Source organism: Lytechinus variegatus, chromosome 9 (genome assembly GCF_018143015.1).
Source record: "Lytechinus variegatus isolate NC3 chromosome 9, Lvar_3.0, whole genome shotgun sequence".
Lineage (NCBI taxonomy): Eukaryota > Metazoa > Echinodermata > Echinoidea > Temnopleuroida > Toxopneustidae > Lytechinus > Lytechinus variegatus.
The window spans coordinates 8434080-8460622 of record NC_054748.1 but is presented as its reverse complement, the minus strand read 5'-3'; the positions used below and the strand labels follow the sequence as shown (position 1 = coordinate 8460622).

Here is a 26543-nt window from a genome sequence, read left to right as displayed (position 1 = left end):
TTTATGTTGCGGCTTTACTACATGTATGAGAAGCCAACTGTGACAGGCATCTCTCAGTAACAGTGTCAGTTTAATTTGTCCAGCTGATTGGACACATTCATAACTAAAGGGAATAATTACTGAAATAGTTCTCATTAAAACACGTGGAAAGAGCAAAGTTAAGGTAGGAAAAATAATAAATGTAATTTTGAAAGTTTTAGCTTCCGATAATTTTAGCACAGAGTTAGACCATGGCCTAAGTGATACCAAAGTACTACAAAGGGAAGATCGGACAGTACATAGACCGCGTAATGAAACGCTCGGAAGGAGCGTCCCACAGCGTTGAGTAACACCCTTTAGAGTAAGTAAGTAACACCCTTTTACCTTTGCATATCGCGAGGTGTTTGTGTACAAAACATATGAGAGAAATTGTGAAGGGTTGAAGGAATAGACCATTTGTACATTTTACACAATTTTTCATTCAATTTTTTTTCTTAACTCAAAGATGAATGTATTTCAGAGATTTCTGGGTAATAAAAGGTGGATTATTCCCATGCACCTACCTTGAGCCCTCTCCAAACTCCCCTCTCTCATTTCTTACATATGTTTTATACACAGCTGCGTGCCGATGTGCGATGGTTTACTTGCTCAACGCTAGTGGGCGTCCATCCTCATGAGCATTTATCAATTTTAAAACATCGCCGAAGTGTCTGATCTTCCCCTTGTAGTATCTTTGGTGATACTGGGTCTAAGAATGCAAGTCATGTACATCTGTAAATGGCCTTGTATTCATAAAAAATTAAAGGCTGTCAAACATATGGTTGCGATTTCACCACATTTTAGAAAAATGGCTGACAACTCGCACAAAGGCTTCCACTTACATTTTGTTTCTGGAAATAAAAATACTTTCAAATTTAAGACACATATTTCACCAGGCACAAGCAGTATCATTAACATTTTCTCATCTATTTTCAAAAGGACAATTTGAGAGCGGAGTTGGCTCAGTTGCATGACTGAAGACAGTGCATTGTGTGTATACATTACAAATTTGAAATTGATTTCGAAACTTACGATTGATCTGGAGACCAAAAAACAATTGATAGATGGCGTAATTTCTTTCGGCAAGAAATTTATCTACATTGTGCCACACTCGACCCAGGTGAGGTGAATGGGTACCCGGTAGGATTTATTCCTTGAACGCTTTAGCGTCTATTAATATGGCGCCTCAGCTACAGCCGGGGTAATAATACGATACCAAGTATCATAGCGCAGTTGTGTATATGCATATAAAAAAATGCACTATATAAATGGACATATTATTATTATTATAGATCAAATTTTAGCTGTAGCAAATCAGATTATACTCCTTGATTCCAGAAGCAGATTAGCAATCAATTACAAATTTGAAATAAATTTTGAAACTGACGATTGATCTAGGGACCAAAAATAGACTTGCGGTTGATCGCAAGTTTCTTATAATGCCCCATTAGTCAACCAATCCAAATACAAGACTTTCATACAAAATAAAAAAAATATATTAATGTGAATATTGATATATCTGGTGCTCAGAAAATATACACACATGTTCATGAAGTCGTACTGTACACAAAATACACTTCACAATCTTTCCATTGACTTTACATGTAAATACAAACCATGGTATACTGTGAGGTCACAAAATGTCATTAAGGCAATATACTTAAGCCCACACACTGAATATATTACACAAATTATAGTGAAGTGAGACAAAAAGAGTTGATATAATAAATATATAGTAGCATGGAAATTCATGGCAGTTGACGATGTCTTTCAATATAAAAATATTATACCCCAAGGCTTTTCGCTCTAACTGAAGGGAACTTTTTCCTTGGCCGTGTAATATGAATGATGAGAGTAGCATGATCATAGAACTCTAGCCTAATGTGAAAGGGCCCATGATGCCTCACAATGGCCATCAGAGTGAGAATGACAGGATCGTCCAGTTCACATATACCCTCATCAGATTCCCTATTCTTTGAAAAAAAAATCCATAGTGCCCATACAAGAGCACCTTCATCCATTCATACGGTGAACCATCACACTGGCTGAGCACCTATGCCCTTTTGGTAATTAATTTCTTTGACACACAACATGAAGACGAACAACAACAGTGACTTTCATTTAGTTCAGTTTGAAAAAACATCTCCATCAAAGCCATTACTTAAGAATGGATATTGACATCAATGGTCTTTAGAATAGATTAATTACTTGGAATGGGGTGGTTATATAATTCCTTCAGTAGAGACATGTTTGGGATTGCCATGCTTGGCCGAAGGTTGATCTGCAGACGATAGGAGATGGTTGGTGGCACAGCCATCAAGAAGGGGCAGATGGACCTTGACTCAAAGGATGCAGGTGAGGCAGATGGACCTTGACTCAAAGGATGCGGGTGAAGCAGATGGACCTTGACTCAAAGGATGCAGGTGAGGCAGATGGACCTTGACTCAAAGGATGAGGGCGAGGCAGATGGACCTTGACTCAAAGGATGCGGATGGGGCAGATGGACCTTGACTCAAAGGATGCGGGTGAGGCAGGTCAGAAGGCACGATCTGCATGAAGACCCTTTCCCAAGGAAATTTCATTAAGGAATTTTTCCTGATGACATTAGAAGGCTATTCCATGAAGACTCTTTTATGAAGACTCTTCATGAAGACTCATTCCTGATAAATCTTCACATTTACTCTTTCCTGATAAATCTTCTTAACACTGTACCTTGTAGTGGTTTCCCTGGAGTCCTCTGCCAGGAAGTCTTACTTTAAGACTCTTTCCTGATAAAACTTCTCTATGAATTTTTCCTGATGAAATTTCATTCCTGATGTAACTTCATAAAGACTCTTCCCCAATGTTCACTTAGTGACTACCGCTCAAGCTGACCTTTAGCCTCCTAAAAGCAGATCACCCCAAGATATGACAAGGTACAGTTCAAGGCAAGTTTGTACGGACAGGATGTCTCCATCCCATCATAGAGGCCACGGAAGATCGTTAAAGTCTACCGACCCACCCAAACCGGCATCAGCCTCTAGTAAGCTCATAATAAACGCCATGGCAGCTTCATCGTCCCCACCCATCTCCTTCACCTTTGCCGCTGCGGCTGCAGCAGCACCGGGTGTACTGAGTTCCGCAGCAAGAGCTGCCGTTGACAATCCTGCGGCCGAGGACACCTCCGCAAAGGGATTCTGCGGTAGGTTCCCAGAGTTGTTTGTCTGGTCACCGCATACTACTGAACTATTGTTGAGGAAGGACTGACCAGTCTTGACCGTGGTGGGCATCTTCTCTGGTTTAGGGTCACCAGGGATGTTGCCGCTGCTTTTCCGGACCTCCCTGGACGACACCTTGTTGGTTTCAGAACCCATGGATGATACAGCATCTCCAGTGATGCCTTGGGAATCGACCACAACAGGACTAGCATCCTTAGACTCCCAGCCACTCGATGAAACTTCATTCCTATTCAACAAAGTGACAGAAAGGGTAATTAGGGTAGCATTAGTGATATTTTGTAGATAATTTTTTCCTTCCAATTAGCCATCCAAATCTCATGAGCAACTCCGCTCTACTACTACTTCTAAAGTCAATCTTATTCTTTCAGGGCCCTATCTCCTGTTTCTGTTTCTCTCTGTCTCTCTCTCTCTCTCTCACATTCTCCCTTTTGTCATGTCACCCTACCATTAAACATTAAATAAGCATAAGAAAATTCCAATATATCAGCGATGATAACGTACATTCTTTCTGCTTCCATGACCTCTTCTGCGATCTTCCAGCCTATCTTCCCTGCTCCCATGTGAGTGTTGTTGGTGGACACACCCGGTATAGCCGCTGACTTACTCAGGTTGGTGATCAGGGATTGGAGCTGAGATGATTCCTGATCTTTGGTTGTTGGACCACATTCATTGCTGTTAGATGGGATGGCCTCATCTTTGTTACTGAAAGAGGGAAGACAAGAATAGAGGGGTACATGATTCTTGATCCTTGGCTGTTGGACCACATTCATTGTTCTATTAAATCGAGTTTTTATTTTGCATTGGAATATTTATAAGTATGTATTTTACTTTATTCTCTATTGATATTTATGTACTGTTTTGTTATGTTTTTTTTAAGACATGTTGAAATAAATAAATGAATGAATCAATAACAATAATAATAATAATACAAACATATCACTCCCAAATGCATCTCTATCCGTTCAAGTGAATATTATTACCCCGCAGCCTTTTACAGTGCGGTGGCATTTCAAGGAATAAATTTCTGTCTGGTACCCGATAACCTCACAAGGGTTAAGTGCAGCACAATGTGGATAAATTTTTTTCCGAAGGAAATTACGCCAAGGCTGGGATTCAAACCCACAACCCTGTGATTAAAAGTCAGAGGACTAATCCACTGGGCCTTAATGCTCCACAATAAATAAATCAGGGGTGACTCACACTAATGTATTGGTAGAGACCACGTATTCTATTTCCTTCGTCCAAGGATTCCGGAAGGTGAACATTCGTGATCGTAGAAGAATAAACTCGCCATTCTTTGCTCTGAAGCGATAAGAACTTGTTAAGATCTTCTCTCGACTCGACAGTACTGTAACAAAAGACAGGCATTTCTCAAACTTAGCCAAGCCAAGTTATCACACTAAAGATAAATCTTAACCTTTGAAAAAAATATATATATATCCATAATAATAACAAATTCATAGCAATCGAAATCTATAAAGTGGACATTTAAAAGAGTTTGTTCTTCTTCCGGGTGTAGTACAGACCTCTGGGTAGAGTATTTTCGTTTCAAGCATAGTCAAATCAACTTTGTCCAAAGTGTCCCTAAGATAAGTTTCAACTTTTGAAAAGTCCCTTATATATAAAACATCTACAATAATACATCCATAGCCCATAAAACAATTTAACATTAAGTGCATATTTCACAGAAAGCATTTTTTCTTTCAAACAATTCAAATTTATTAATAATACTGAGAAAATGTTCAACTTTGTCATAACACTACAAATTGTTCCCAACTGGTTTTCCACTTTTGAAAGACCTCCACCTCCACACAAACTTCTATGATAATGAATTCATAGCACTAATAATACAATTTAACAATAAATGGATAGAAGAAAAACAAGATTTTAATAAGGTAGTCCTTCTATGAAGGTGATCACTGAGCTGGGCCCTGTCTTACAAAGAGTTGCGATTGATCTGATCAACCACAACAATGGATGGCCAGCAACATCAACATCTAAAATGCAAATTTGATCAACATATTTTTTAAAATATGATGTATAATCATACATTCATTTTTCTCTTGAAGATTCAGTGTGATTCTCTTCGTTTACGAAGGAGATCGTGCAAATTTCCTGTAGAAAAAAAAAATGGTATGGATGGATTTCCATACAGTTGAGATCAATTGGATCAATCGCAACTCTTTGTAAGGGAGGACCCTGGTTAGAATGTACTTACCTGTTTTATGATACTCTGCCATTATAGATATATCGTCTATGTGATAATACTCGTAACATGAAGTACCTAACAACTCCTGAGGAAGGTAGCCCATTACGGCAGTAGCTCTGAAAACAAAATATATATCATCATTAGAGACATATTCCAGTTGTGGATACAATTTCAAAATGATAGAAATATTCTATTCCGAGGCACGTTATTATATTATTACCCCGGCTTTAGCTCGTGCTGCCTTTCAGCGCTCATGCATTCAAGGAATTAATCCTGCAGGGTACCAATTCACCTCACCTGGGTCGAGTGCAGCACAATGTGGATCAGTTTCTTGCTGAAGGAAATTACGCCATGGCTGGGATTCGAACCCACGACCCTCTGTTTATAAGTCAGAAGATTTATTTTCATAGAGAATCCGATTTAAGATGGGCCTTTAACCCCTTGGAGATGGACCCCCCCCCGGACATTTTGCATGATATGTCAGCGACGCACAGACGTCACCAGTGTACCGTAACGCAAAGGTAAGCGATTAACCATACCATTGATTTTCACGATTAATTGCACATTGTATTCAATACTATCATTTATTCATGATCTGGTGAGAAAGTTGTAAATTGTAATATTAGCTTTGATACATTTTGTTTTGCACAGTATTTCTATTTCTATTTCCTTTATACTTCATTTTCCTCTCTCTTAACCGCTTAGAGGCAATTTTGCAGTGTATAAAATTGTTATTATCATAATTATAGAAAAAAAATTCTATAAAGATTGGTAAGCTTTGTAACACGGGTCCTAGAATGTTCCATGATGCTGCGTGATTGGCATCCAATAAAATGAAAAAATTGCTTCTGTCATTTTATATATGAATATTTTCCATCCTACGTTTCCTTTTGACATTAAGTTAACATGATCATATAAACCATGGCCAAGTGTTCTATGTATAGCATCCCTAAATGCATTATTATCATTATTATTTTCAGGTCAAGACAGCAGGACCTTATTATCCAAGATTCCACACAACAATTTTTCATGGGAGGCAGAATATATGGCTTCAGGGGCCCGTTGCAGAAAAAAATCAATTGCAAGTCACAAATGCGCACTGTTAAATTGGTTGAAAATCAAGTTGCCTATGATTTTTAGAGTTGCAATTGATGGCAACTCTTTCTGCAACAGGCCCCAGGAGACTTAAAAACTTAATTTATTTTCAATAAGGTCTTCATTAGTCTGTATCTGGATGTTGGTGATAGTGTTTTGTCTGCACCTGTGAGTTCAAAGCTGAATGCACACAAGAAAATACATAAAAATGATAAATCCATGATTTATTGTACGAAATAGACATGAAATACTCCGAAAATTTGCTTTGCCCAATTAATCGTGGGCCCGGCAGCCGTTGTGCAGCGCCAGATCGACGAGGCTCTATCCCTTTAATCATTGAACGCCAAACAGGGTAGCAGCAACTCCCATCTTTTAACGTCTTTTGGTCTGACGCGACCGGGGTTTGAACCCCTGACCTCCCGGTTGTGAGACGGACGCTCTACCGACTGAGCCAACACACACATACGTGCAGCTCTAGACTAGGTTTACATCAATAAATACATTGCTCAGACCCGACACCTCTGGGAATGAAAAATTGTATTTTGTGATAAAAAAAGAGTGCATTTTTCCCCAAAAACAGTGCATTTCATAATAAAATGCGTGGAGCACTCGCTCATCACGGAGCTCAAGCTGAATGCAAGCTAAAATGTGCACTGCTCATGCAGAAGAAAAGAAAAACTTTAAACATGTGTATATCTCACCCTGGTTTTAACAAAATGATTGAATAAAAAACAAGCTGCCTGATATTACATTGGTTTAATAACCATATTGGTGTAAGTTTTATGAAATAGAGACATATAGAGATGATTTTTCTCAATGAATTACGATTTTGTAAAAAAAAAATTATTTGTACAAAAACATATTTTTTAGAGAAAAAAACGTACTGGTTGTCAGGTCTGATTGCTCCTTCACTTTTATAATTACATTCTGGCTTTTGTTAGTGTAATAATTGTGGAATCAGTTCACTTTCTTTATGAAATATCTCTGTTGCTATACAGCGCACACTTGCTAAATTCATGCATCTATTATTTATCAGCACATTTTGTCTATTCATATTCCGTTGTGTTTTGCAAAGGGCTTTCTTGCACCGACACAACGATATGCAAAGCATACAGAGAAGAGAAATACATGTACACTAGTTATTAAAGTATTAATTATTTATCATTAAGTTATAGCCTTACCTTTGATCTACGAATGTGTATTTACCATCCATCGCATGCCTGGATACAAATTCAATAGGTTTGAGTTGAATGTTATTGTTGGGGGATGGGATTGGGCTCTGGATAGTCTAGTGAAGGAAACAAAAGAAAACATGATTAGAAATTACTATAAAAGAAAATATCATTAGTGACGCCTACAGCAATACAGACATTAATTATTAGACAAAAAATAATGTATTTCAAATGCAAAGCGTACAGAGAACACTACATAGGAAGTAAAGAGTTTTGGTTGTTCAGTGCCAACCACTGTGTAATGGCTTTATGGCCTATGTATCAATAAAGGATTTCAAGAAGTGTAGTCAAATAAAGGGGATAACCCGAAAATTTGTGTACAAAACAAATGGAGGGTTGTCCACAAAGTCAGCCATTTTGAAACATGTTTGCCAATTTGAGGATCCCCATAGAAAGTACAACAAGACATTTTGAACGTCCATAACTTGCTTATTTCACAACTGATTTTGACGAAACTTATAAAATGTTCCTCTTGTTTTGCTCTTTCGAATAAGATTGCTTTTTAGTGGGTTTGTACAGAATCCATTCACATGATCCCCGAGTGTCTGCATGTAAAAACACAAAATGTAGATGTATATGAAGGATATTGTGTGTTTGCTGATAAATTAGCAAGGTTGTTGTTGTTGTTTTAGCTTATACGGCGCGTCATTCAGTAGTGAATATTTGCGCCAGCATAATTTGCGGTAATTTTATTTATAAATTTTTCTGTACTTAAATCAATTCAGTAAAAGTCAGGTACGGCGCTGCATTATTCGCGCAATTTTGGAGATTCACAACAGACTGTCATCACAAATCACTTAACCACTTCAGATGTATTTTCTGGCCAAGCCCGGATTGGTACATTGATCAGGTTTCTCAGCTACTGCATGATGCGCATGCGTAGCCTTAGGCCCCCCCAATACCAGTCAAGGCTGTGTGATGTCTGTTGACAAAGGTATAGTATTTTATATAGTCTTTTTCCAAGCAATAATAATACACAGTCCAATATGAGCTTTTCCATGTTGGTGATATACAGTGCTGTTGTTTTTTAGCTAGGTTTTTCAGCTTAGATTTCATGATTTCACAAAGTTCAGGAACCAAATCTACATCTAAGATGATAGAGTGAACAATCACATATGCTTTACATGACATCAGAATTTACTGAAACTACACTTTTATGTAAAATAAAGTAGTTGCAGAAAGCAATTATTTAATGAGAAAGTATTTTTTTCCATAATTATATCTGGTATATTAATGTAAAATAATCTTTGTGAAATCATGAAATCTTACCTCAAAACCGACGATTTTGATGATCACTTACACAAAGCACATGTCGGGCACTGTATTAATATTGCTTGGAAAAATACCAGACATTTTACGGAATTCCGTGCATATTTTGCTAATTTCTCAGCAATTACATATTTACTTCTAGGGCCATTTGGCACTCTTTTTTTACTTATACATACAAGCACTTATAGGTGATAATTTCATTAAATTCTGTTCCAACTCATTTTGAGATTGTTATCACAAATGGTATTTATCTTAACCCTAAAAAGGGGGGGGCTGATTCAGCCCCCCCCCCTCTTCATTTTTTGTGATAAATCTGCCGCGCGAAATTTTTTGACCGTGTCTCTCGCTGACTTTTTACTTTCATGTCTTTTGAGACCAAAATTGTGACCCCCAGGTACGCGGTTCCAAAATTACTCAACATTTCGTAAGTGCATGCAGACCCAAAATTACTCAAAAATGTGAATTTGTATACAAATCCAATGCAAATAGTGTTCTTAGCCAAAATTCATAAATGTATCATTATTATTCCTTTTACTGCTTAAAATCAATTAATTTTATCTTTTTTATGGTCAAAATTAAGTCCCCGACAATTTCCTATGAAAAAACAATAAAAAACAAAAAGTCGAAAAACAAAGATAGATAAGAAATTTAGAAAACAATAGAATACATAAGAAAACAAATGTGATTTTGAAATTTTTTTAAAATCAATTTGATCCAGATGCCTATCGAGAGTATGTAAAACAAAAATTAGCATTTCAGGGGCATTATTTTATTTATCAGAGCAAACATATGATTTTACGTATAAATTAGCATAATTAATGAGACATGAGATTTTTTGCAGAATTTCATGTTATAGTTTTGTAGATAATGCCATGGGTAACGCGTGTGCCAATTTTCGTCGCGATCGCGCGATCGATGGCCGAGATCATAAGGGGGGGGGGGGGTGAATCAGCCCCCCCAGTCTTCTTAGGCGTTGAAATAGCCCAGTCTATTTAGGGTTAAATCTCTCATACTTCTGATTAAAATAAATAGTTTGTTAGAATTCTACCTGTACTCTGGCTACAGCGACAAGACAGCTAAGATTGCAACCATCGATGTCGACTTCCATCTCGTCTTTGTCCAACCCGACCTTCGCTGGTGGCCAACTCTTCAAGTAACCTGTACAGTGTATCGTTGCATACTTCTTGCGATCTAATGCATTGATTGAGAAAGAAAATAAGATTACCAAGTTTACTCCCAATAATACAATTATCATCTCTAGCTCACTAGCATTGTCATTGTCACTATCATCATGTCATCACCCTCTTTCGCCTCTTCTTCCTTGTCTAATTATAATCCTCAGTTCCTCAAATTTTCAACATCACACCGGATCATCGTCATCATAGTTGTCATCATCATCACCATCATCATCATCATCATCACCATCATCGTCATCATAGTTGTCATCATCATCACCATCATCATCATCATCATCACCATCATCATCATAGTTGTCATCATCATCATCACCATCATCATCATCATCATCACCATCATCGTCATCATAGTTGTCATCATCATCACCATCATCATCATCATCATCTTCTCCTCTTCCTCATCCTCCTCATCATTACTATCACTTTCATCAACATCACCATCACCACTATCATCATCACCATCATCATCATCACCATCATCATCATCATCACCACTATCATCACCACCATCATCATCATCATCACCTTCATCATCATCACCATCATCATCATCATCATCACCATCATCATCACCATCATCACCATCATCATCATCATCACCATCATCACCATCATCATCACCACCATCATCATCATCCTCACCTTCATCATCATCACCACCATCATCATCCTCATCACTATCACTTTCATCAATACCAGTCGTCATCCTCCTCATCATCATCATTATCATCATTTTATCAACATCACATCGTCATCACCATCAACATCATCATCATCACCATCATCATCATCATCATCATCATCATCACCACCACCACCAAAATCACCATCATCACCATCATCATCAGCAGCATCACCATCATCATCAGCAGCACCACCACCATCATTATCATCATCATCATCACTACCACCATCCTAAAAACTTCCATCTACATGTACTCTTTATCTAACCCAGCCTTACATGTAACTGAGGGCAATTCCTTAAGTAATCAGCAGTGTATTATTTCATAATCCTTTTTTACGTTCAAGCACATTATAAAAGAAAGAAATGCATTTGAAAGAAAAATGATCACTATAATCCTCAAATTGGCAATAAGATGGAAAATAATTATGATGTTCTCATCAATTTTTCAAGCAAATGGGCAAAGATCTAATTTCTAAAGGCATTTGTTATCAATCTCAAATATACAAACTTTAGAAACTATGATGCCTGTGGCGAATTCCAGAAAATAATCAAACTCTTTGTATGTCTGACACCCAGTCTTCTCCACTCTTACTTCACTTGGGTCCCGTTTCCAAAAGACTTGTTATACTTATAAAAATTGACAATTTCTATAACAAATGTACTATCAGCCAATCGGATTGAGGGATTTCAGTAGCTTTTAACTGTTATTGCAAATTTGTTTTTATAACAAGATTTATGAAACTGACCGCCAGATGAACTGGTGAAGCCATAATTTCAGAGCATTATGACTTGTCATATGAACTAGAAAAATCATTCAGAAAAGTGCCACTATGGGGGGGAGGGGGCAAACATATATGACGTTGCCAATTTGACAAGTAAACACTGATCAAATGGAGTATTAAGGACATACCTGCTGGTTGTTTCAGTCGCTTCCACTGTTGACCATCTTCAGTCTTGACCGCATGCTCGGGGCTGTATATCCTCATCCTACAAAAGAACGACCGTCGAGCTCCTGATGATAACTGAGGCGGCGACATCGTCATCTCTGATTTTACCAACATACCAGCTAAAAAAAGAAAAGAACAGATAAGATATTGGCTAGGTGCGATGAAAACAAATAAGAATTTTTCTTTGGAGAGAGCATGTTAACAGCTATCCTAAAGAAGAATAACCTGTAAGTTCCAGACGAAAGGCAAGCCCGCATGTGGACTCGTTAAGGGTATCAAACAAACTGATTTTCAAGAAAAAAAGTGGTTTTGAAAGACTGGTCAATGGTCAATCACGGGGTCAAACGTATTCAGGGTATGCTTTTTTCTCCCAAAGCTTTTTTTTAAAGACTAGCCAAATGTGTTTAGGGTATGTTTTTCCCCAAAACTTTTTCCCCCGAGGTCATATTTTGGCGACAACTTATTTATCGGCCAAAATGTGTAAATAAAGCCCGCGAAAAACTTGTTTAGGGGGTTATTTTGCACACAGAGAAAAACTCGTTTAGGGGGCGTTTGAAAATTCCTTGGTCACACGTGTGTACAGCAATATATTTGACTGCCCCCCCCCCTCCGAATTCACAACATACCAGCTAAAAATAAGAAAATAAGAGATAACATGTTGGCTAGGTGCGATGAAAACAAAGAATTATTCTATTTTTTCTACTTTCTTTTTTCCAGGAAAAAACAACACATGTCTCACTAGCTAGCACTAGGCCTCGACACGGACAGCGCCATCTATTATGTTTAAGCCGACAGTTTACCAATGGCTGTCTTTGCGAAGCTGCGATACCTGCCGCGATGATCCAATTTTCTAAGTTAGTTTCATCGCATCGTTTTCTTACTTTTGAGGTATGCTCGATGACTATACCTCCATGATTTTAGCAGGTAAATTATCCAAGAGTTTTGGCAACCAATCGATTTCATTTTTGTAAAAATACCGGCTATAGCATGCACTGACACTGCAAGTGAATACTGTCTGTGTACGCCCACTACAATAGATAACGTGCAGCTACCATTGGGGAGGAAGCTGCGTGTATTTAAAGGGGAAGTTCACCCTGACAAAAAGTTTATTGTAAAAATAGCAGAAAAAATAATAAAAAATATTGCCGAAGGTTTGAGAAAAATTCATCAAATAATTAAAAAGTTATTAGAATTTCAATTATTTGATTTGTGACGTCATATGCGAGCAGCATTCCTACATAGCGAATGGTAAAAAATCAATGAAATGTCATTTTCTCAGAAAAATGGAAATGTTTTCACTTTACCTTTTTTTTATATCAATAGACCCATCATTTCACACCCGATCATGAATGGAAAACAAAATTAAGTCATCAGGAACCATACAAAATTTGAAATTCATGCATTTTATATTACATAACACATGGGGCAGCTGCACGTTTATGACGTCACAAATCCAAAACTTTGAACTCTAATAACTTTCTTACTCTTTAACGGATTTTCCTCAAACCTTCACCAATATTTTTTACTATTTTTTCTGCTATTTTTACAATAAAGTTTTCTTCAGGGTGAACTTCCCCTTTAATATTGGGTCTCCCAGATCCAGATAAATCCCTTATCTGGTTTAGTGCTGGTCCCAACGTGTCCGGACATGTCCGGATAAGAGAGGTCGTACTTTCCATGCATAGCCAGCAAAATGAAGGAGACTAATCCCGGGGGGCCACTTACATTGACGAGTGGATACCATGCGCGACCCAAAAAACACGTAAAAAGGATGTCTTTTTCAAAATAGGACACGTTACGTACGTAACGTGATAAGGGTGTCAAAAACACAAAAATAATGAAAAAAGGGTATCTATTTCACTATGAAAATTATGTGTTTAGGGTCGAATTTTCGGGGATGATTAAACAAAATTAAAATGTTTTATAAAGGATGTCCTTTTTGCCCCAACACTTCGTGTTTAGAGTCCGATTTGCGCGAGGTGTAGAAGGTGGGGTCGTACTAAACCAAATAAGGTAAAGCCGACGACCGAAGGACCCATAACAATAAAACATTCCTGTACTTGTTTAGGGGTTCATTTCAAGGAATATTTGCTAAGAACGATTTTGTTTCCAATACCTGTTATGGGTAGGGTTTCATACGCCAATACTTACTTAGGGGTGCATTTTCAGAATATAGAAATTACGTATTTATGGAGCTTTTCGAGACCCTATGGTCGCGCATGGAATCCACTCGTGAATGGAAGTGGCCCCCCCCCCCCCCCCCGGAGTCAAATATCAAAAGAAAAAACCACTTACTCTTGGTGTCGATGAAACGTTCTCGGGGTGAAAGGTCGGATGATGAGAGTTGCTCTTTGACCTTGGGGACGTCTTTGGGATGGAGGATATCAAATAAACTCTGACCAATCAAACGTTCCTATGATGAAAAGATTACATTAAATATCCTTTAGTTTCTCAGGAATGAGACGTTTAGGATGCAGCATGAAAATATTTTTTCTCAGATCATCATGATAATTTGCTTTATAATTACAACAGAAAAATAAATCTATATTGTTTTATACTTTGTTTTAATATGCAAAAAAATATGCATTGGACCTACTTTAATTCATATTGTTTGTATAAAGGCCACCGCACACCTTACGAATGTTCGCGATCCAATTTTTGAACAAATCGCATTTTGCTCATTTTCTGAAAAAGTGAATGGAACATATCATTTTATTTGAGGTTAAAAGTAATTGAAAGAATACTAATATAACCATTTTGAAAGATTACAAGCATTTATTCTAGAGTAAAGGCCGAATTAGTTTCATATCGTAAGCAATTGTACGACTGCTATAAAGTCATTATGACTAGATAATAAATTCGCTTTTATTCTATAAAGGATGATAGCACAGTCACAGATTTGAATACAGGTATTCGTACGATGATTTAGAACATTACAAGTAAGATATTCCAAGTCTCAATATTAGCATCAAATTCTACTACATTTTATTCTGAAATCGGGTTGCAGACCAATCGTAAGGTGTGCGGTTGCCTTAAGTTTCATTTGCAATTGTCATTTCAATTATATACGTCCACTTAATAATTTGTTCTGTTGAAAATGAAATAAAACAAATATTGAAACTGAAATTGAAAAATTTATTGATATTGGCAATCAATAGTGTTCTAGCTACAGCCTGTTTAGTAGTGGTCACATTTTCATTTCAATTCAAACTTTTAAGGCCAAGTTTAGTGGTCTTGAAAGCTTACAGCGAATGAACATCATGTAATGACAACCCCACGTTAGCGAATCTTTGAAAATAAACTCATATTTATCAAATGAATACATATTGCAAATTATGCAAAAACAAGAATAAAGATGGAAATTAATGACAGTGCAATTCGTCTTTGCAAGCAGTTGTGTTTGAAACACTTTATATTTGATGACAATGATGATTATGTATATAGTACCCTCGATATAGTTGGGCACTCTTGTATATGCCCACAGATAGAGGTTAACAAGAGCAATGTTAAGAATGTTATAATTTTCAATTAATAACGATGTTATTTCAATATCAAATTATTTGCGGCTAAGTCACAATTGATTAAAAAATTGAGAGTATGATATATATTGACGTCAATACAAGTCCGAAAAAAAACTATTTTGATCAACTTTATGCCAGTTTTTCTTACAATTTCACAATGAACCTTCCCTTTAATACAAAAAAAAGCAATCAATCATGTTATGCAGAGTGAATAGCCGAGTGAATCTGAGCGTCTGCTGTAGGTTTTCTTTATCAGATTAACATGCATTATCTACATGTACACTGAGAAGCTCATAGAAAAGAAAGCCATATTATTATTCGCTTTCAGCGCTCACTGCCATTGCCTTGAGCAGCAGTTTTGAATCACGCTCATCCCCCATTAAAGCTTGCTGCATATTTAATTCTCATCTCTGCCCCTTTTTTTGCCAACCCTATCTTTCTCTCTCCATCTTCATCTCTCTCTCTCCTTCACCTAGAGTGCCACATATGCAATGTACATGTACATGTACCTCTACCCATTTCCTTCCTCCAAATACTCAATATACTTTTCTCTCATTCTTTTTATTCTCTTTCTTTTTCTCTCAATCTCTCTCTCTCTTCCTACATTTTCACTCACCACCCTTAAAAGTTCGAACAATATCAGACAAGCAATAAGAAAGTTATGAATTTTTAGAAGGTGTAAAAATTGGTAATCTCTATACCCATGGAGACTTCAAATTTGCCATATATGTGATGCCATAGTGATAAAAGCAAGGACTACATGTACTCTTCCATGTACTGCAATACATACACGTAAAATGGCTAAAATTACATTTTTTCCAAAAGAAATTACTTCTTTGTAATCATTTTTTCTCAGTATAACATAACAATATTAATGAAACAATGAATAACATATGAAAATATACATTCTAACATTCTAATTGAAATATAATTATACCTGATAAATTCCTTTTTTTAATCACTAAAAGATATATAGCAGAAAAAATATTGTATGTACATATAAAAACAACATAATACTTTTTGAAATCTGAAATGTGGGAGACCTCCATCTTAAGCTTAGAGCTTCAAATTGATGGAGACCTCGAAAGGAAAGGGTAAAGAAAAACCAAAGAAATAGTGCAATAAATTGTATTTCCCCCATCTCTCTAAAACTTGTTTTCCCCCTCCATGTTTTATATCTCTCTTCTTGTCTCTCCTCTCCCCTCCTCTTCCCGCCTCTTCCCTCCTCTTTCCTCCTCTCCTTTCCTCTTCTCTCCTCTTCTCTCCTCTCCTCTTCTCTCCTTTTCTCTTCTCTCATCTTATCTCCTCTGTTTATTTCCCCTCTATGTTTTATACATGTATCTCTCTTCTTGTCTCTCCTCCTCTGTCTGTAATTCTCTCCTCTCCCCTCTTATTCTTTCCCTCTCCTCTCCCTTCCTCTTCCCTCCTACTTTCTCCTATCTCCCCTGTTTATTTCCCCCTTCCATGTTTTATATGGCTCTTCTTGTCTCTGCTCCTCTGTCTGTCCCTCACTCCTCTCTTCTCCCCTCCCCTCCTTTCCTCCCTCCCGTCCCCTCCTATCCTCTTCTCTCCTCTTCTCTCCCCTCCTCTCCTCTTCTCTCTCCTCTTATCTCCTCTCCCCTCTCCTCCTCATCCCACCATCTCCCACCTCAGTATCAGTAACCCATATCTATGAACCGGTCAGTAAACTCACCCAGGTAATATTGAGGACGTTGAGCACCGATTCCGACACGTAGAGAACCCGGCCACGGTCACAGCTCACGACAAAAAGAAATCCTTCGGCAGCCTATTAGAGAGCAGGAGAGAATACATGATGATACATGTACAAGGCATGTTATCATTCAATCTACAAACTACATGCATAGAATTGCATTGATTGAGCTCAGCAGTAACTTAATACTGCGTATCACTTTCTTTATGGAAAGTATTCACGTGCATGAAATTTGGGACGAGTTCACAGCAAAAACATCTACATGTAGCTCAAGCACATTTCAAGATAATTAAAAAAAGGTGATTTCGAATTTGGTATTGGTGTTGAAAGCACAAATACATGTAGATTGCCTTCTATAGATCAAGCCACTACATGTAAAACTGAGTTGATTCCACAATGGTCCAGGGGAGGATGTTTCACAAAGATTTAAGTATGACATATGAGTCGCACTTAAATGCCTAATTGCATGCATTATTAAGGCATTACCACATTGGTCAGATCAGTAGAGCGTTGCGGCCCAGTGGATTAGACTTCTAACTTTGCAACAGAGGGTCGTGGGTTCGACTCCAAGCCATGGCATAATTTCCTTCAGCAAAAAATTCATCCAAATTGTGCTGCACTCAACCCATGTACCTGGCAGGAATTCATTCCTTGAAATGCCACCGCGCTGTATAAGGCTGCGGGGCTAAATCCAGGGTAATAATATCCAAGTCCTTTGGAAGCGCAGAGGGACGTTATGACATAATGTGATATGCACTATACACAAACTGTGTTCTCATTTATATACCAAGGGGACGCGTACTACTGCGTATTAATCAATAAGATTGAATGATTTATGATATAATTTCATGACTTTTTTTTCAAGTTAACTGCTTCAGCATCAAAAAGTGTAATAGGCAGAAGCTGTGCTCTAAACCTTCATCTTGTCAGTTTCTCTGTAATTTAGAATTATTTTGGAATAGGCCATGCTACGTACAGAATACAAATTGGTTTCATTTATGACTTTTATAGAAAGTAATTGAAATTGTAATTGACAAAATAGGTAATTGCAATTGAAAACAAAATGTGATTTAATTGAAAAGTAATTGTAATTTATCATTTCTTCAATTACGTACATGCCATTGTAATTTTAACTGAAGAAAGTAATTGAGCCCATTTCTGATTGAAGGTCATGCATTTCATTGGAAATATCATTTGGAAATTTGCATCTGAAATCTGCAACTGAAAATTGCATTGAAATTTGCATCTGAAATGTGAAACTGAAACTTCCATCTGAAATTTTCACCTGAAATTTGCATCTGAAATTTGCACCTGAATTTTGCATCTGAAATTTGCATCTGAAGTTTGCATCTGAAATTTGCATCTGAAATGTGAAACTGAAACTTCCATCTGAAATTTGCACCTGAAATTTGCATCTGAAATTTGCACCTGAAATTTGCATCTGAAATTTGCAACTGAAATTTGCATCTGAAATTTGCAACTGACTGCAAATATTTTCTAGTAACACCCCACAAATAATTTTCTTGTGCATGGAGACAAGAATCAGTCTTGCAAATAACATTGACAATGCATTCATGTTCAATAAAGGTCAAGTCCACCCCAGAAAAATGCTGATTTGATTAAATAGAGAATAATCAAACTCATATAACACTGACAATTTCATTAACATCGGATGTAAAATAAGAAAGTTATGACATTTTAAAGTTTTGCTTGTTTTTCACAAGGAGTTTATGCACAAATCAGTGACAAAAAAATGAGAAAGTCGATGATGTCCCTCACTATTTCTTTTGTTTATTTATTGTTTGAATTATACAATAGTTAATTTTTACATATTTAACAATATGGACCAACTTGTCTGAACCATGTATTAAACAATGATAAATCCACATATTCAGGGAGAAATTAATCTTTGTTTCACTAGCCAATGAATAGAAAATTAGACTACTTAATATTTCATATAATGAAATACAAAAGAAATAGTGAGCAGCCTGGACGTCATCAGTCTCCTCATTTGCATACCGAACAGAATGTGCATATACATTTAACTGTTTTGTGAGATAAACCGAAACTTAAAAATATCATAACTTTCTTATTCTACATCCAATTTTGATGAAATCTTCAGTGGTATGCTTGTTGGATTTTTCTCTTTTAATTTAAATCAACTTTTTGTTGGGGTGGATTTGTCCTTTTTAAGTTTAAGTCAGCTCAAGGAATTGCCTGTAATAGGAGTATTAGAATCTCCTTGCTAAAAATAGACCATTTTATGGTCATGCATTTGTATAATCAATGAATTGCAATGTACACATTACAAACAAATATTGTTAAAAGTGTACATGTATGTGCACAAAGTGTCTCTCCAGAGAAGTGTTTTATGAAAGGACTTGTCAGATGTCAAATCCGACAACTCCCATTTTATCTGACAGTTACCATAGGAACAGTGCCTCTCAGCCAATCAAAATCATGGAAAGATGTCAGATCTGACAACTTGTCGGATGAAAATATTGATGAATTATATTTACTGAAAATTAATTTCATCCACCAAATTTTTACTATTAAACCAAGTACACTTTCACAGACAAAATTCCTGACTGTTCTATCAGGGAAGTGTTACAATGTATGTAGAAGCAGGGAAGTGTTCCCTGGTTCTATTAATAATAAGCACTGATATCCAATCAAATCATTTAACCATCAACAAGTGGAATGCCTCTGGCAGTCTCGCCTGCATTACACAATTTAATAGAGCAATAATGCTGACTGTGAACACAACTACATGTACATGTACGTAAGATTAATAATTTTTCAAAAAGAAATGAAAAACATTAATTTGATAATAAAATCCTACATCATGTAAGGTTAGTGACCCCAAATGACCTTTGACATTAAAGACACTAGATTTTCGTTTCATTTCAGTTGTGATATCAAATAACCATGAAATAAATAAGCATCACACATGTAATATCAATTCTTATTCGAGTTAATTGTTCTGAGACGACCTTTGACATTGACCTAGAAGCCTTGAATTATACTCTTCTAATTTCTGATATCTGTTAACCACTACAGTGTGCCAATGTTTATTAGACTACTGGTTATTTCAAAATTATCTTGAAAGTTCAAAATCTTAACCAATGGTTGATATTTTTAGTTGACATTTTATTTATCCCCATATGACATTTGACCTCCATATGACATCCAGAGACCTGACATTACTTTCATCCATTTTGCGATAAACCAAGATATGGAAATTTTATGGAATAGAGACTTTTATTTTTAAAATAATCTTGAAAATTCAAAATCTTAACCTTGATGCAGTTGATACCACAACATGGTTCAAGTGCAATGACCCTATCAAAATTACTTTTGACCTTGATAATGTGACCTGTAACTCATGCATGATGATCGGTGATACTTTATTATGTCCAAGTTTCAAGAAATATTTGTAATTTCAAAGCTATGATGACATTTCATATGTCAATGTAACCTCCATTGCTGAAGGTTAAGATTTCAATGTTGACAACACCACCATCATCACTGCCGCCGTCAAAAAAGCACTCTGCTGAGCAGGTGCTCAAGACAAAAATCTCTGTTGTAATTATAAACATCAATGTGTTTTCTCTTTTCAGGCAAACTGATGTACTTTTAGAATCTTCATGGTCTGAACAACTATCACACAAAACAACTTGTGAATGGTAAATCATTTAGAATGAAAACTTGGATCAAGACCAAATTTTATCATCATATCGTTACACGCTACATTGGCTAGCAGAGCAGACCAGAGAGTGGGTGCAGACTCGATCCTGCGTCACTTTTACACGCTGCCCCAGCTCACGGTGCAGAATCGGCTCGCAGGGCAAACACACAAATCAGTGGATTCCATCTGAGCATATTTTACGCCATACACGCTGACGTCACAAAACAGGTGAGCAATCAGCTAATTGCCAGGGCAGACTCGCTCAGCTTCGTGTTTACACAGAGAAAAATTTTGGTGTCTGCACTAGCTCGCAGTTCTGATCCTACTATTTTGGCGGTGCAAACTTGCCGTGCCTGCACCCAGAGCCAATGCAAGTTAATCGCGTTAACACGCATTACAAAGCTGAATTGGCATCGGCTCTCGGTTCTGCACAATGTGAGCCAATGCAGAGTGTAAACACGGTATGTTTGTCATTCTATCCTGGTATAAAGTTAATTCTCCGCCAATCTGAACAGTACACTGTAGGTTCAATGCTGAATCATACCAAGATGGACAAAGTGAAACAGGGGTTTATTAAAAGCAACATTAAAATTCAACAAAAAATTATCATCACCAACATTGCATGCAAACTCTTGAACAGAAAACGTCTTACACAACGCAAAGTGAATTGTGATTCAGGTTTGTGTTGTATTCAGTTTGAAGTTCATATGAACACACCAAGAAATTACATACCTCTAGAATGAGAGGATTGAGGTCATCTTCTGAGAGAAAAGACGGCTTATAATTTGCTTCTTTACGAGAACTTGAAGCACCTACAGACAGAACAAACACATGTAATCAAATCAATTAACATCAGCCATATTATATAAATAGAGTATATAGAGTACCTACATGTACATGTAAGTGTGACATCAAGTTTCACTTTTTCATCACGCTCTATCAAAATATGGTATCAAAAATGCTGATATGCAAAAAGTGAAAATTAATGACGGCACACTTCGGGACTCTGTGTGAATACAATAAAAAATGAATAGGGACGGGAGTTAGCCGCTACTTATACCCTGCGATAATTTTGATGAAAAGAGGGATAAAGAGTTAGAGGTACACTGCCCCGTTACATAAAACTTTGCCATTCAATGGTAATTACCATGGCAACGATGCTCAACAAAAAATCAATATCGAGGATTCCATGATACCATTGGATGGCAAAGTTAACAAAATGGTATTAACTTTTATGCAACAGGGCCCAGGTACGGAAGGATGACAAGTCTTAGAGATTTTGCAAACCCTAAAAACTTTTTTTTTTCATTTATGATCAGCCAATAGAGTTTAACACAGGTCTTCATCAGAAATCACTCTAACGTGCTCTACAATATATGCGGCATAATTACTGTGGCTTTAGCCAAGCTAAAGTAATATATGCAGCATAATTAATGTGGCTTTAGCCGAGCTGAAGTAATATATGCAGCATAATTATCATGGCTTTATCCGAGCTGAAGTATGCAGCATACTGCATAATTACCGTGGCTTTAGCCGAGCTGAAGTTGGACACTCGGCATTTCCAAGGAATAAATTCCTGCCAGGTACCCATTCATCAGAACATGGGCTTAATAAATGCAACACAATGTAGATCCATTTCTTGCTGAAGAGAATCACGCCATGGAGGGGATTTGAACGCATGACCCTCTATTTCAAAGTCCAGACACCAATCCACTGGGCCACTTCCAACCTCGAATAGAGATAGTATAGTGGTCTAGTGGTTATGACTCTTTTCTTTCAATCAGAGGGACATGGGTTCGATTCCTAGCCATGGCATGTTTTCCTTCAGCCAGAAAATTACCCACATTGCGCTGCACTCAAACCAGATGAGGTGAATGGTTACCCGGCAGGATTAATTTGAATGCACCAAGTGGCTTCAATAACTGGGGCTTACTTCGAACCATCGGGCCTTCGCGTCGGGCCGCGTTATCGCGTAACCCGACCTTTCGTGAAAACAGCCACATTTATTTACGAAAGGTCGGGTTTACCATTTGTGAAATATACCCGTTAAATCTTCGAATAGTTGGGTGCATTAACCCGACTCTTCGTAAAATTTAGCCAGCAAATATACGAAGGGTCGCGTCCTTCACGCACATTTCTACAACAAATAAATATGATGAAAAACGGCTTGAATAAAAACTAGCATTCAATCCGCACAAAGTCAGCCTTTGCCTTGAGAAGTTTAGAGGTGAGTACAGTTTAAATTTAGCTAAATTGTCGAAAAATGGAATTTATTCATGATAAGTCATAGTGTTGTGGGAAATTTCCTTTAATTCCTTAACATTTTGAAATAGCTGACCTAGGTTGTATATCATGAGATTCCTTGTTCAGCCTTGTTCTTTTCTCTCTCTCTCTCCTTTTCTCCTCTCCCTGCCCCCTATAAGGGCGCCCCTATACGTCTTAAATGGTTTTAGAATGATTTTACCCGATGCTTCGTAATTTGAAGGTACCTTTTTCATAAATGTTCACGTAAAGAATTAGTCTTATGTCAATGACCACCATTACAAAAAATAACATTTTTCCACCTGATTTACCCGACCTTTCGTAGATAAAGGGGCTGTTTTCACGAAAGGTCGGGTTACGCGATAACGCGGCCCGACGCGAAGGCCCGATGGTTCGAAGTAAGCCATAGCTGGAGCTATAAATGGAATAATGAATGGTGCGCCATTGAATTGTCAACTTGATATTCAGCACCTCATAAGTGCTAGTGCAGGGCTCCCCCCTAACCCTACTTTTTTTCGACTGGTTCAACCTCTTCGAGTCAGACCAGTAGATACCCAGTTTTTCCATTTTATACTGGTCCGAACCTAAAATTTACTGGTCCCCAAAATAAAGAAAAGCATCAAAAAGACATTGGCCAGAATTCTCAAAAGGTGGTTTTGAAAACCCAAGGTTGAGTCCATGTTTATGCAGATTTCCTGTATAAATTACGCTTAATTTAGCGCGTATCGGGCGCGTGTATAAAACATTCCGACGCTGATGCGCGCATTTGTCACAGTGCGCCAAATTGACGCCTGTCACCATGGTTAGATACGCTATTTTATTCATGAGTCCACTGTTTTTATTCATGAGTCCACTCTTCAAACAGTGGACTCATGAATAAAATAGGCTAGCGTATCTTACCATGGTAACAGGCGTCAATTTGGCGCACTGCGACAAATGCACGCATCAGCATTGGACATGTTTCATACACGCGCCCGATACACGCTAAATTAAGCGCAATTTATACAGGAAATCTGCATAAACCATGGACTCAACCGTGGGTTTTCAAAACCACCTTTGTGAATTCGGGCCTTTTGCTGTCTTTTCTTGCTTTTATCGCCCCAAAACATAAACCCATACCAACAAATAGTACTCACACACACAACATACCAGTAATTCATGAGGGCCATTTCTCAATTTCTCAATTTTGGAGAGCAATTTTTTTCAAATGCCATAATAATAAAAGAGGAGAAAAGACATGTTTATTACTACATGTAGTCGTGTCAGACCTGTAAATTTGGCTCTTTCTGAAAAGTTTCTGGCCCGTCAGCAATTTTCACTGGTCTAGTGCCAATTTCACATGCTGGCTATTGTACATGTACATTTTTACCATTACCATTATCATTATTATTTTTATAATCATTATTAATAATCACATCCAACGCCTTTGACACATACCTCTTAAAGTCTTCATATGCTGTACAGCCATGCGTAGTATGGTAAGTTTATCCAACTTGGACGACATGGAGCTGCAGGTGGGGACCATAGCGCTCAGTTCTTGTATGTACGTGTTCATCTTCTCTCGTCTCCTTTTCTCGATCTCACTGTGATTCTGTCTGTTTAATCAACAAAAGAAAAGGTTTGCTTTAAAAAAAATGGATTTATACAGACTGAAGTTCTAAATGTAAAGGCCACCACACACCTGTAGGACTGTTCGCGATCTGATTTTGAAACAAATCACACTTTGCTCATTTTCTGAAAATGTGAATGGAGCATTTCATATGAGGAACTGAAAGAATACTAAAATAACCATTTTGAAAGATTGCAAGCCTTTATTTTGGAGTAAAGGCCAAATTAGTTTTAAATCGTAGCCAATCGTATGACTGATATGACGTCATTATGACTAGATATCAAATTTGCTTTTATTCTAAGAAGGATGATGGCATAGTCACAGATTTAAACATACATGTGTGTATTTGTACGATGATTTAGAACATTACACAGTAAGATATTCCAAATCTCAATATTAGCATCAAATTCTACGACATTTTATTCTGAAATCGGGTCGCAGACCAATCGTAAGGTGTGCGATCAACTTAAGACACAGAAGAAGCCGGGGCAGGAAGACGTCACATCCATTAAACACTGAAAATTTGAGAAAGATTTGTAAACGTGCAGATTTTTAATAACGAAATGGGTAAACTCGATTATCATAAATTTCAGCACAAAGTATGAAAGCGATGTTTTCATACTTCTCCTCTATATCTGCATGTCGATTTGGCAAAGTTTCTATTAAAACATTCTAATTGCGGTAACAATCTGAAAATAAGTTCAAATAATAAAACCACGAAAATGTATATACTTTCATGTTCATGTTTCCTACATGTATATAAGATGCAAATGATTACATGTACAAAATTAAAAGCATTGTATTTTTTTTCCAAGCAAAAATATTTTTACATAGTCCCACATGTGCTTATCTCTGTTTCTGGGATGCAGTGTGATTAATTCTCAATCTAGAATTTCAGTTCCATACATGCAGGTTTATGTGTATTATGAAGAACTGGATCTACAATGTAGATGTACATTAATACCGTAATTAACCTTGGTTCCAAAGACTTTCTCATAAAATTATTGTCTGCTGGGTGTACTTTTATTACATGTAGCTTGAAGTTACATCTGGGGGGCATTTCATGAAAGGACTTGTCGGACATTTAATCCGACAAGTACCAGTTTATCCGACAGTTACCATAGGAACAGTGCCTTTCAGCCAATCAGAATCGAGGAAAGATGTCAGATCTGACAACTTGTCGGATGAAAATATCATTGATGAAATGCTCCCCTGTACTAGGCTCAAAACCACAAAATGATTACTTTATCCCGATAAGATTGCATACACTATACTGTATTTAATGCATACATGAACTTCATATTAATGCAAGGAGATCATTGTACAGAAGAATTGCAGAGTATTCTTCTATGACACCGTTTGATTATACTTTCAAAAACTGGTTTACTGGAAACGATTTCAGGAGACTAATTTGTAAGATCGCGTTGCTAGCCTTCCCTTTTGATCACCCGAAAGTCGTTTTCAAAACCACTTCATGTAGAGCGGTCTTGTTGCTATGGGAACACTCTCAGTGGGGCGACATGTTTCGCGTGAAACTTGAAACCGTAGCGTAGAAATTCTTCACATAGTGTGTGGAGTAGCGCGCCCAAAATGTGCGAAGATCGCTTCCTAAAGAACAGTTGTGTCCTCACTTACGCTAAAACCAGTTTTCATAACGAGGCAAGGCGATCCTCAAAAATGTACATAGCAAGGTGGTTTTCTGCTTGTGTGGGCTTCCATTGCAAGAGCAATTTAAAGGTAAATGCTAGTTTTGGTAACGATATCAAAATGAGTTCGTACAGAATCCAATGAAATGACCACCAAAGTGTCTGTTTGTATATAATAAAACGCATGTGCAAAAGGATTCTGGAAGAAATTGTGTAATTGCTGAGAAATCAGCAAAT

General features: G+C 37.3%; 1 protein-coding gene across 3 annotated transcripts in view; it reads right to left on the bottom strand.

Moving 5' to 3' along the window:
• Window positions 1-2054: 2054 nt before the first annotated feature.
• The window catches only part of LOC121421722 (protein cycle-like), a 49913-nt gene continuing 25424 nt past the window's right edge, over window positions 2055-26543 (bottom strand). For 2 of the 3 annotated variants that reach the window (XM_041616505.1, XM_041616504.1), the window contains exons 4-14: window positions 24489-24646; window positions 21522-21601; window positions 17084-17176; window positions 14165-14282; window positions 11833-11988; window positions 10090-10232; window positions 7722-7828; window positions 5455-5561; window positions 4437-4584; window positions 3738-3938; window positions 2055-3462 (exon numbers count right to left, since the gene is read on the bottom strand). In XM_041616505.1, the coding sequence (XP_041472439.1) occupies window positions 2979-3462; window positions 3738-3938; window positions 4437-4584; window positions 5455-5561; window positions 7722-7828; window positions 10090-10232; window positions 11833-11988; window positions 14165-14282; window positions 17084-17176; window positions 21522-21601; window positions 24489-24646 (1795 nt within the window). In that variant the 3' untranslated portion in view covers window positions 2055-2978. The remainder of the gene's footprint in view (window positions 3463-3737; window positions 3939-4436; window positions 4585-5454; window positions 5562-7721; window positions 7829-10089; window positions 10233-11832; window positions 11989-14164; window positions 14283-17083; window positions 17177-21521; window positions 21602-24488; window positions 24647-26543) is intronic. The other variant, XR_005971032.1, reaches the window with a different exon arrangement.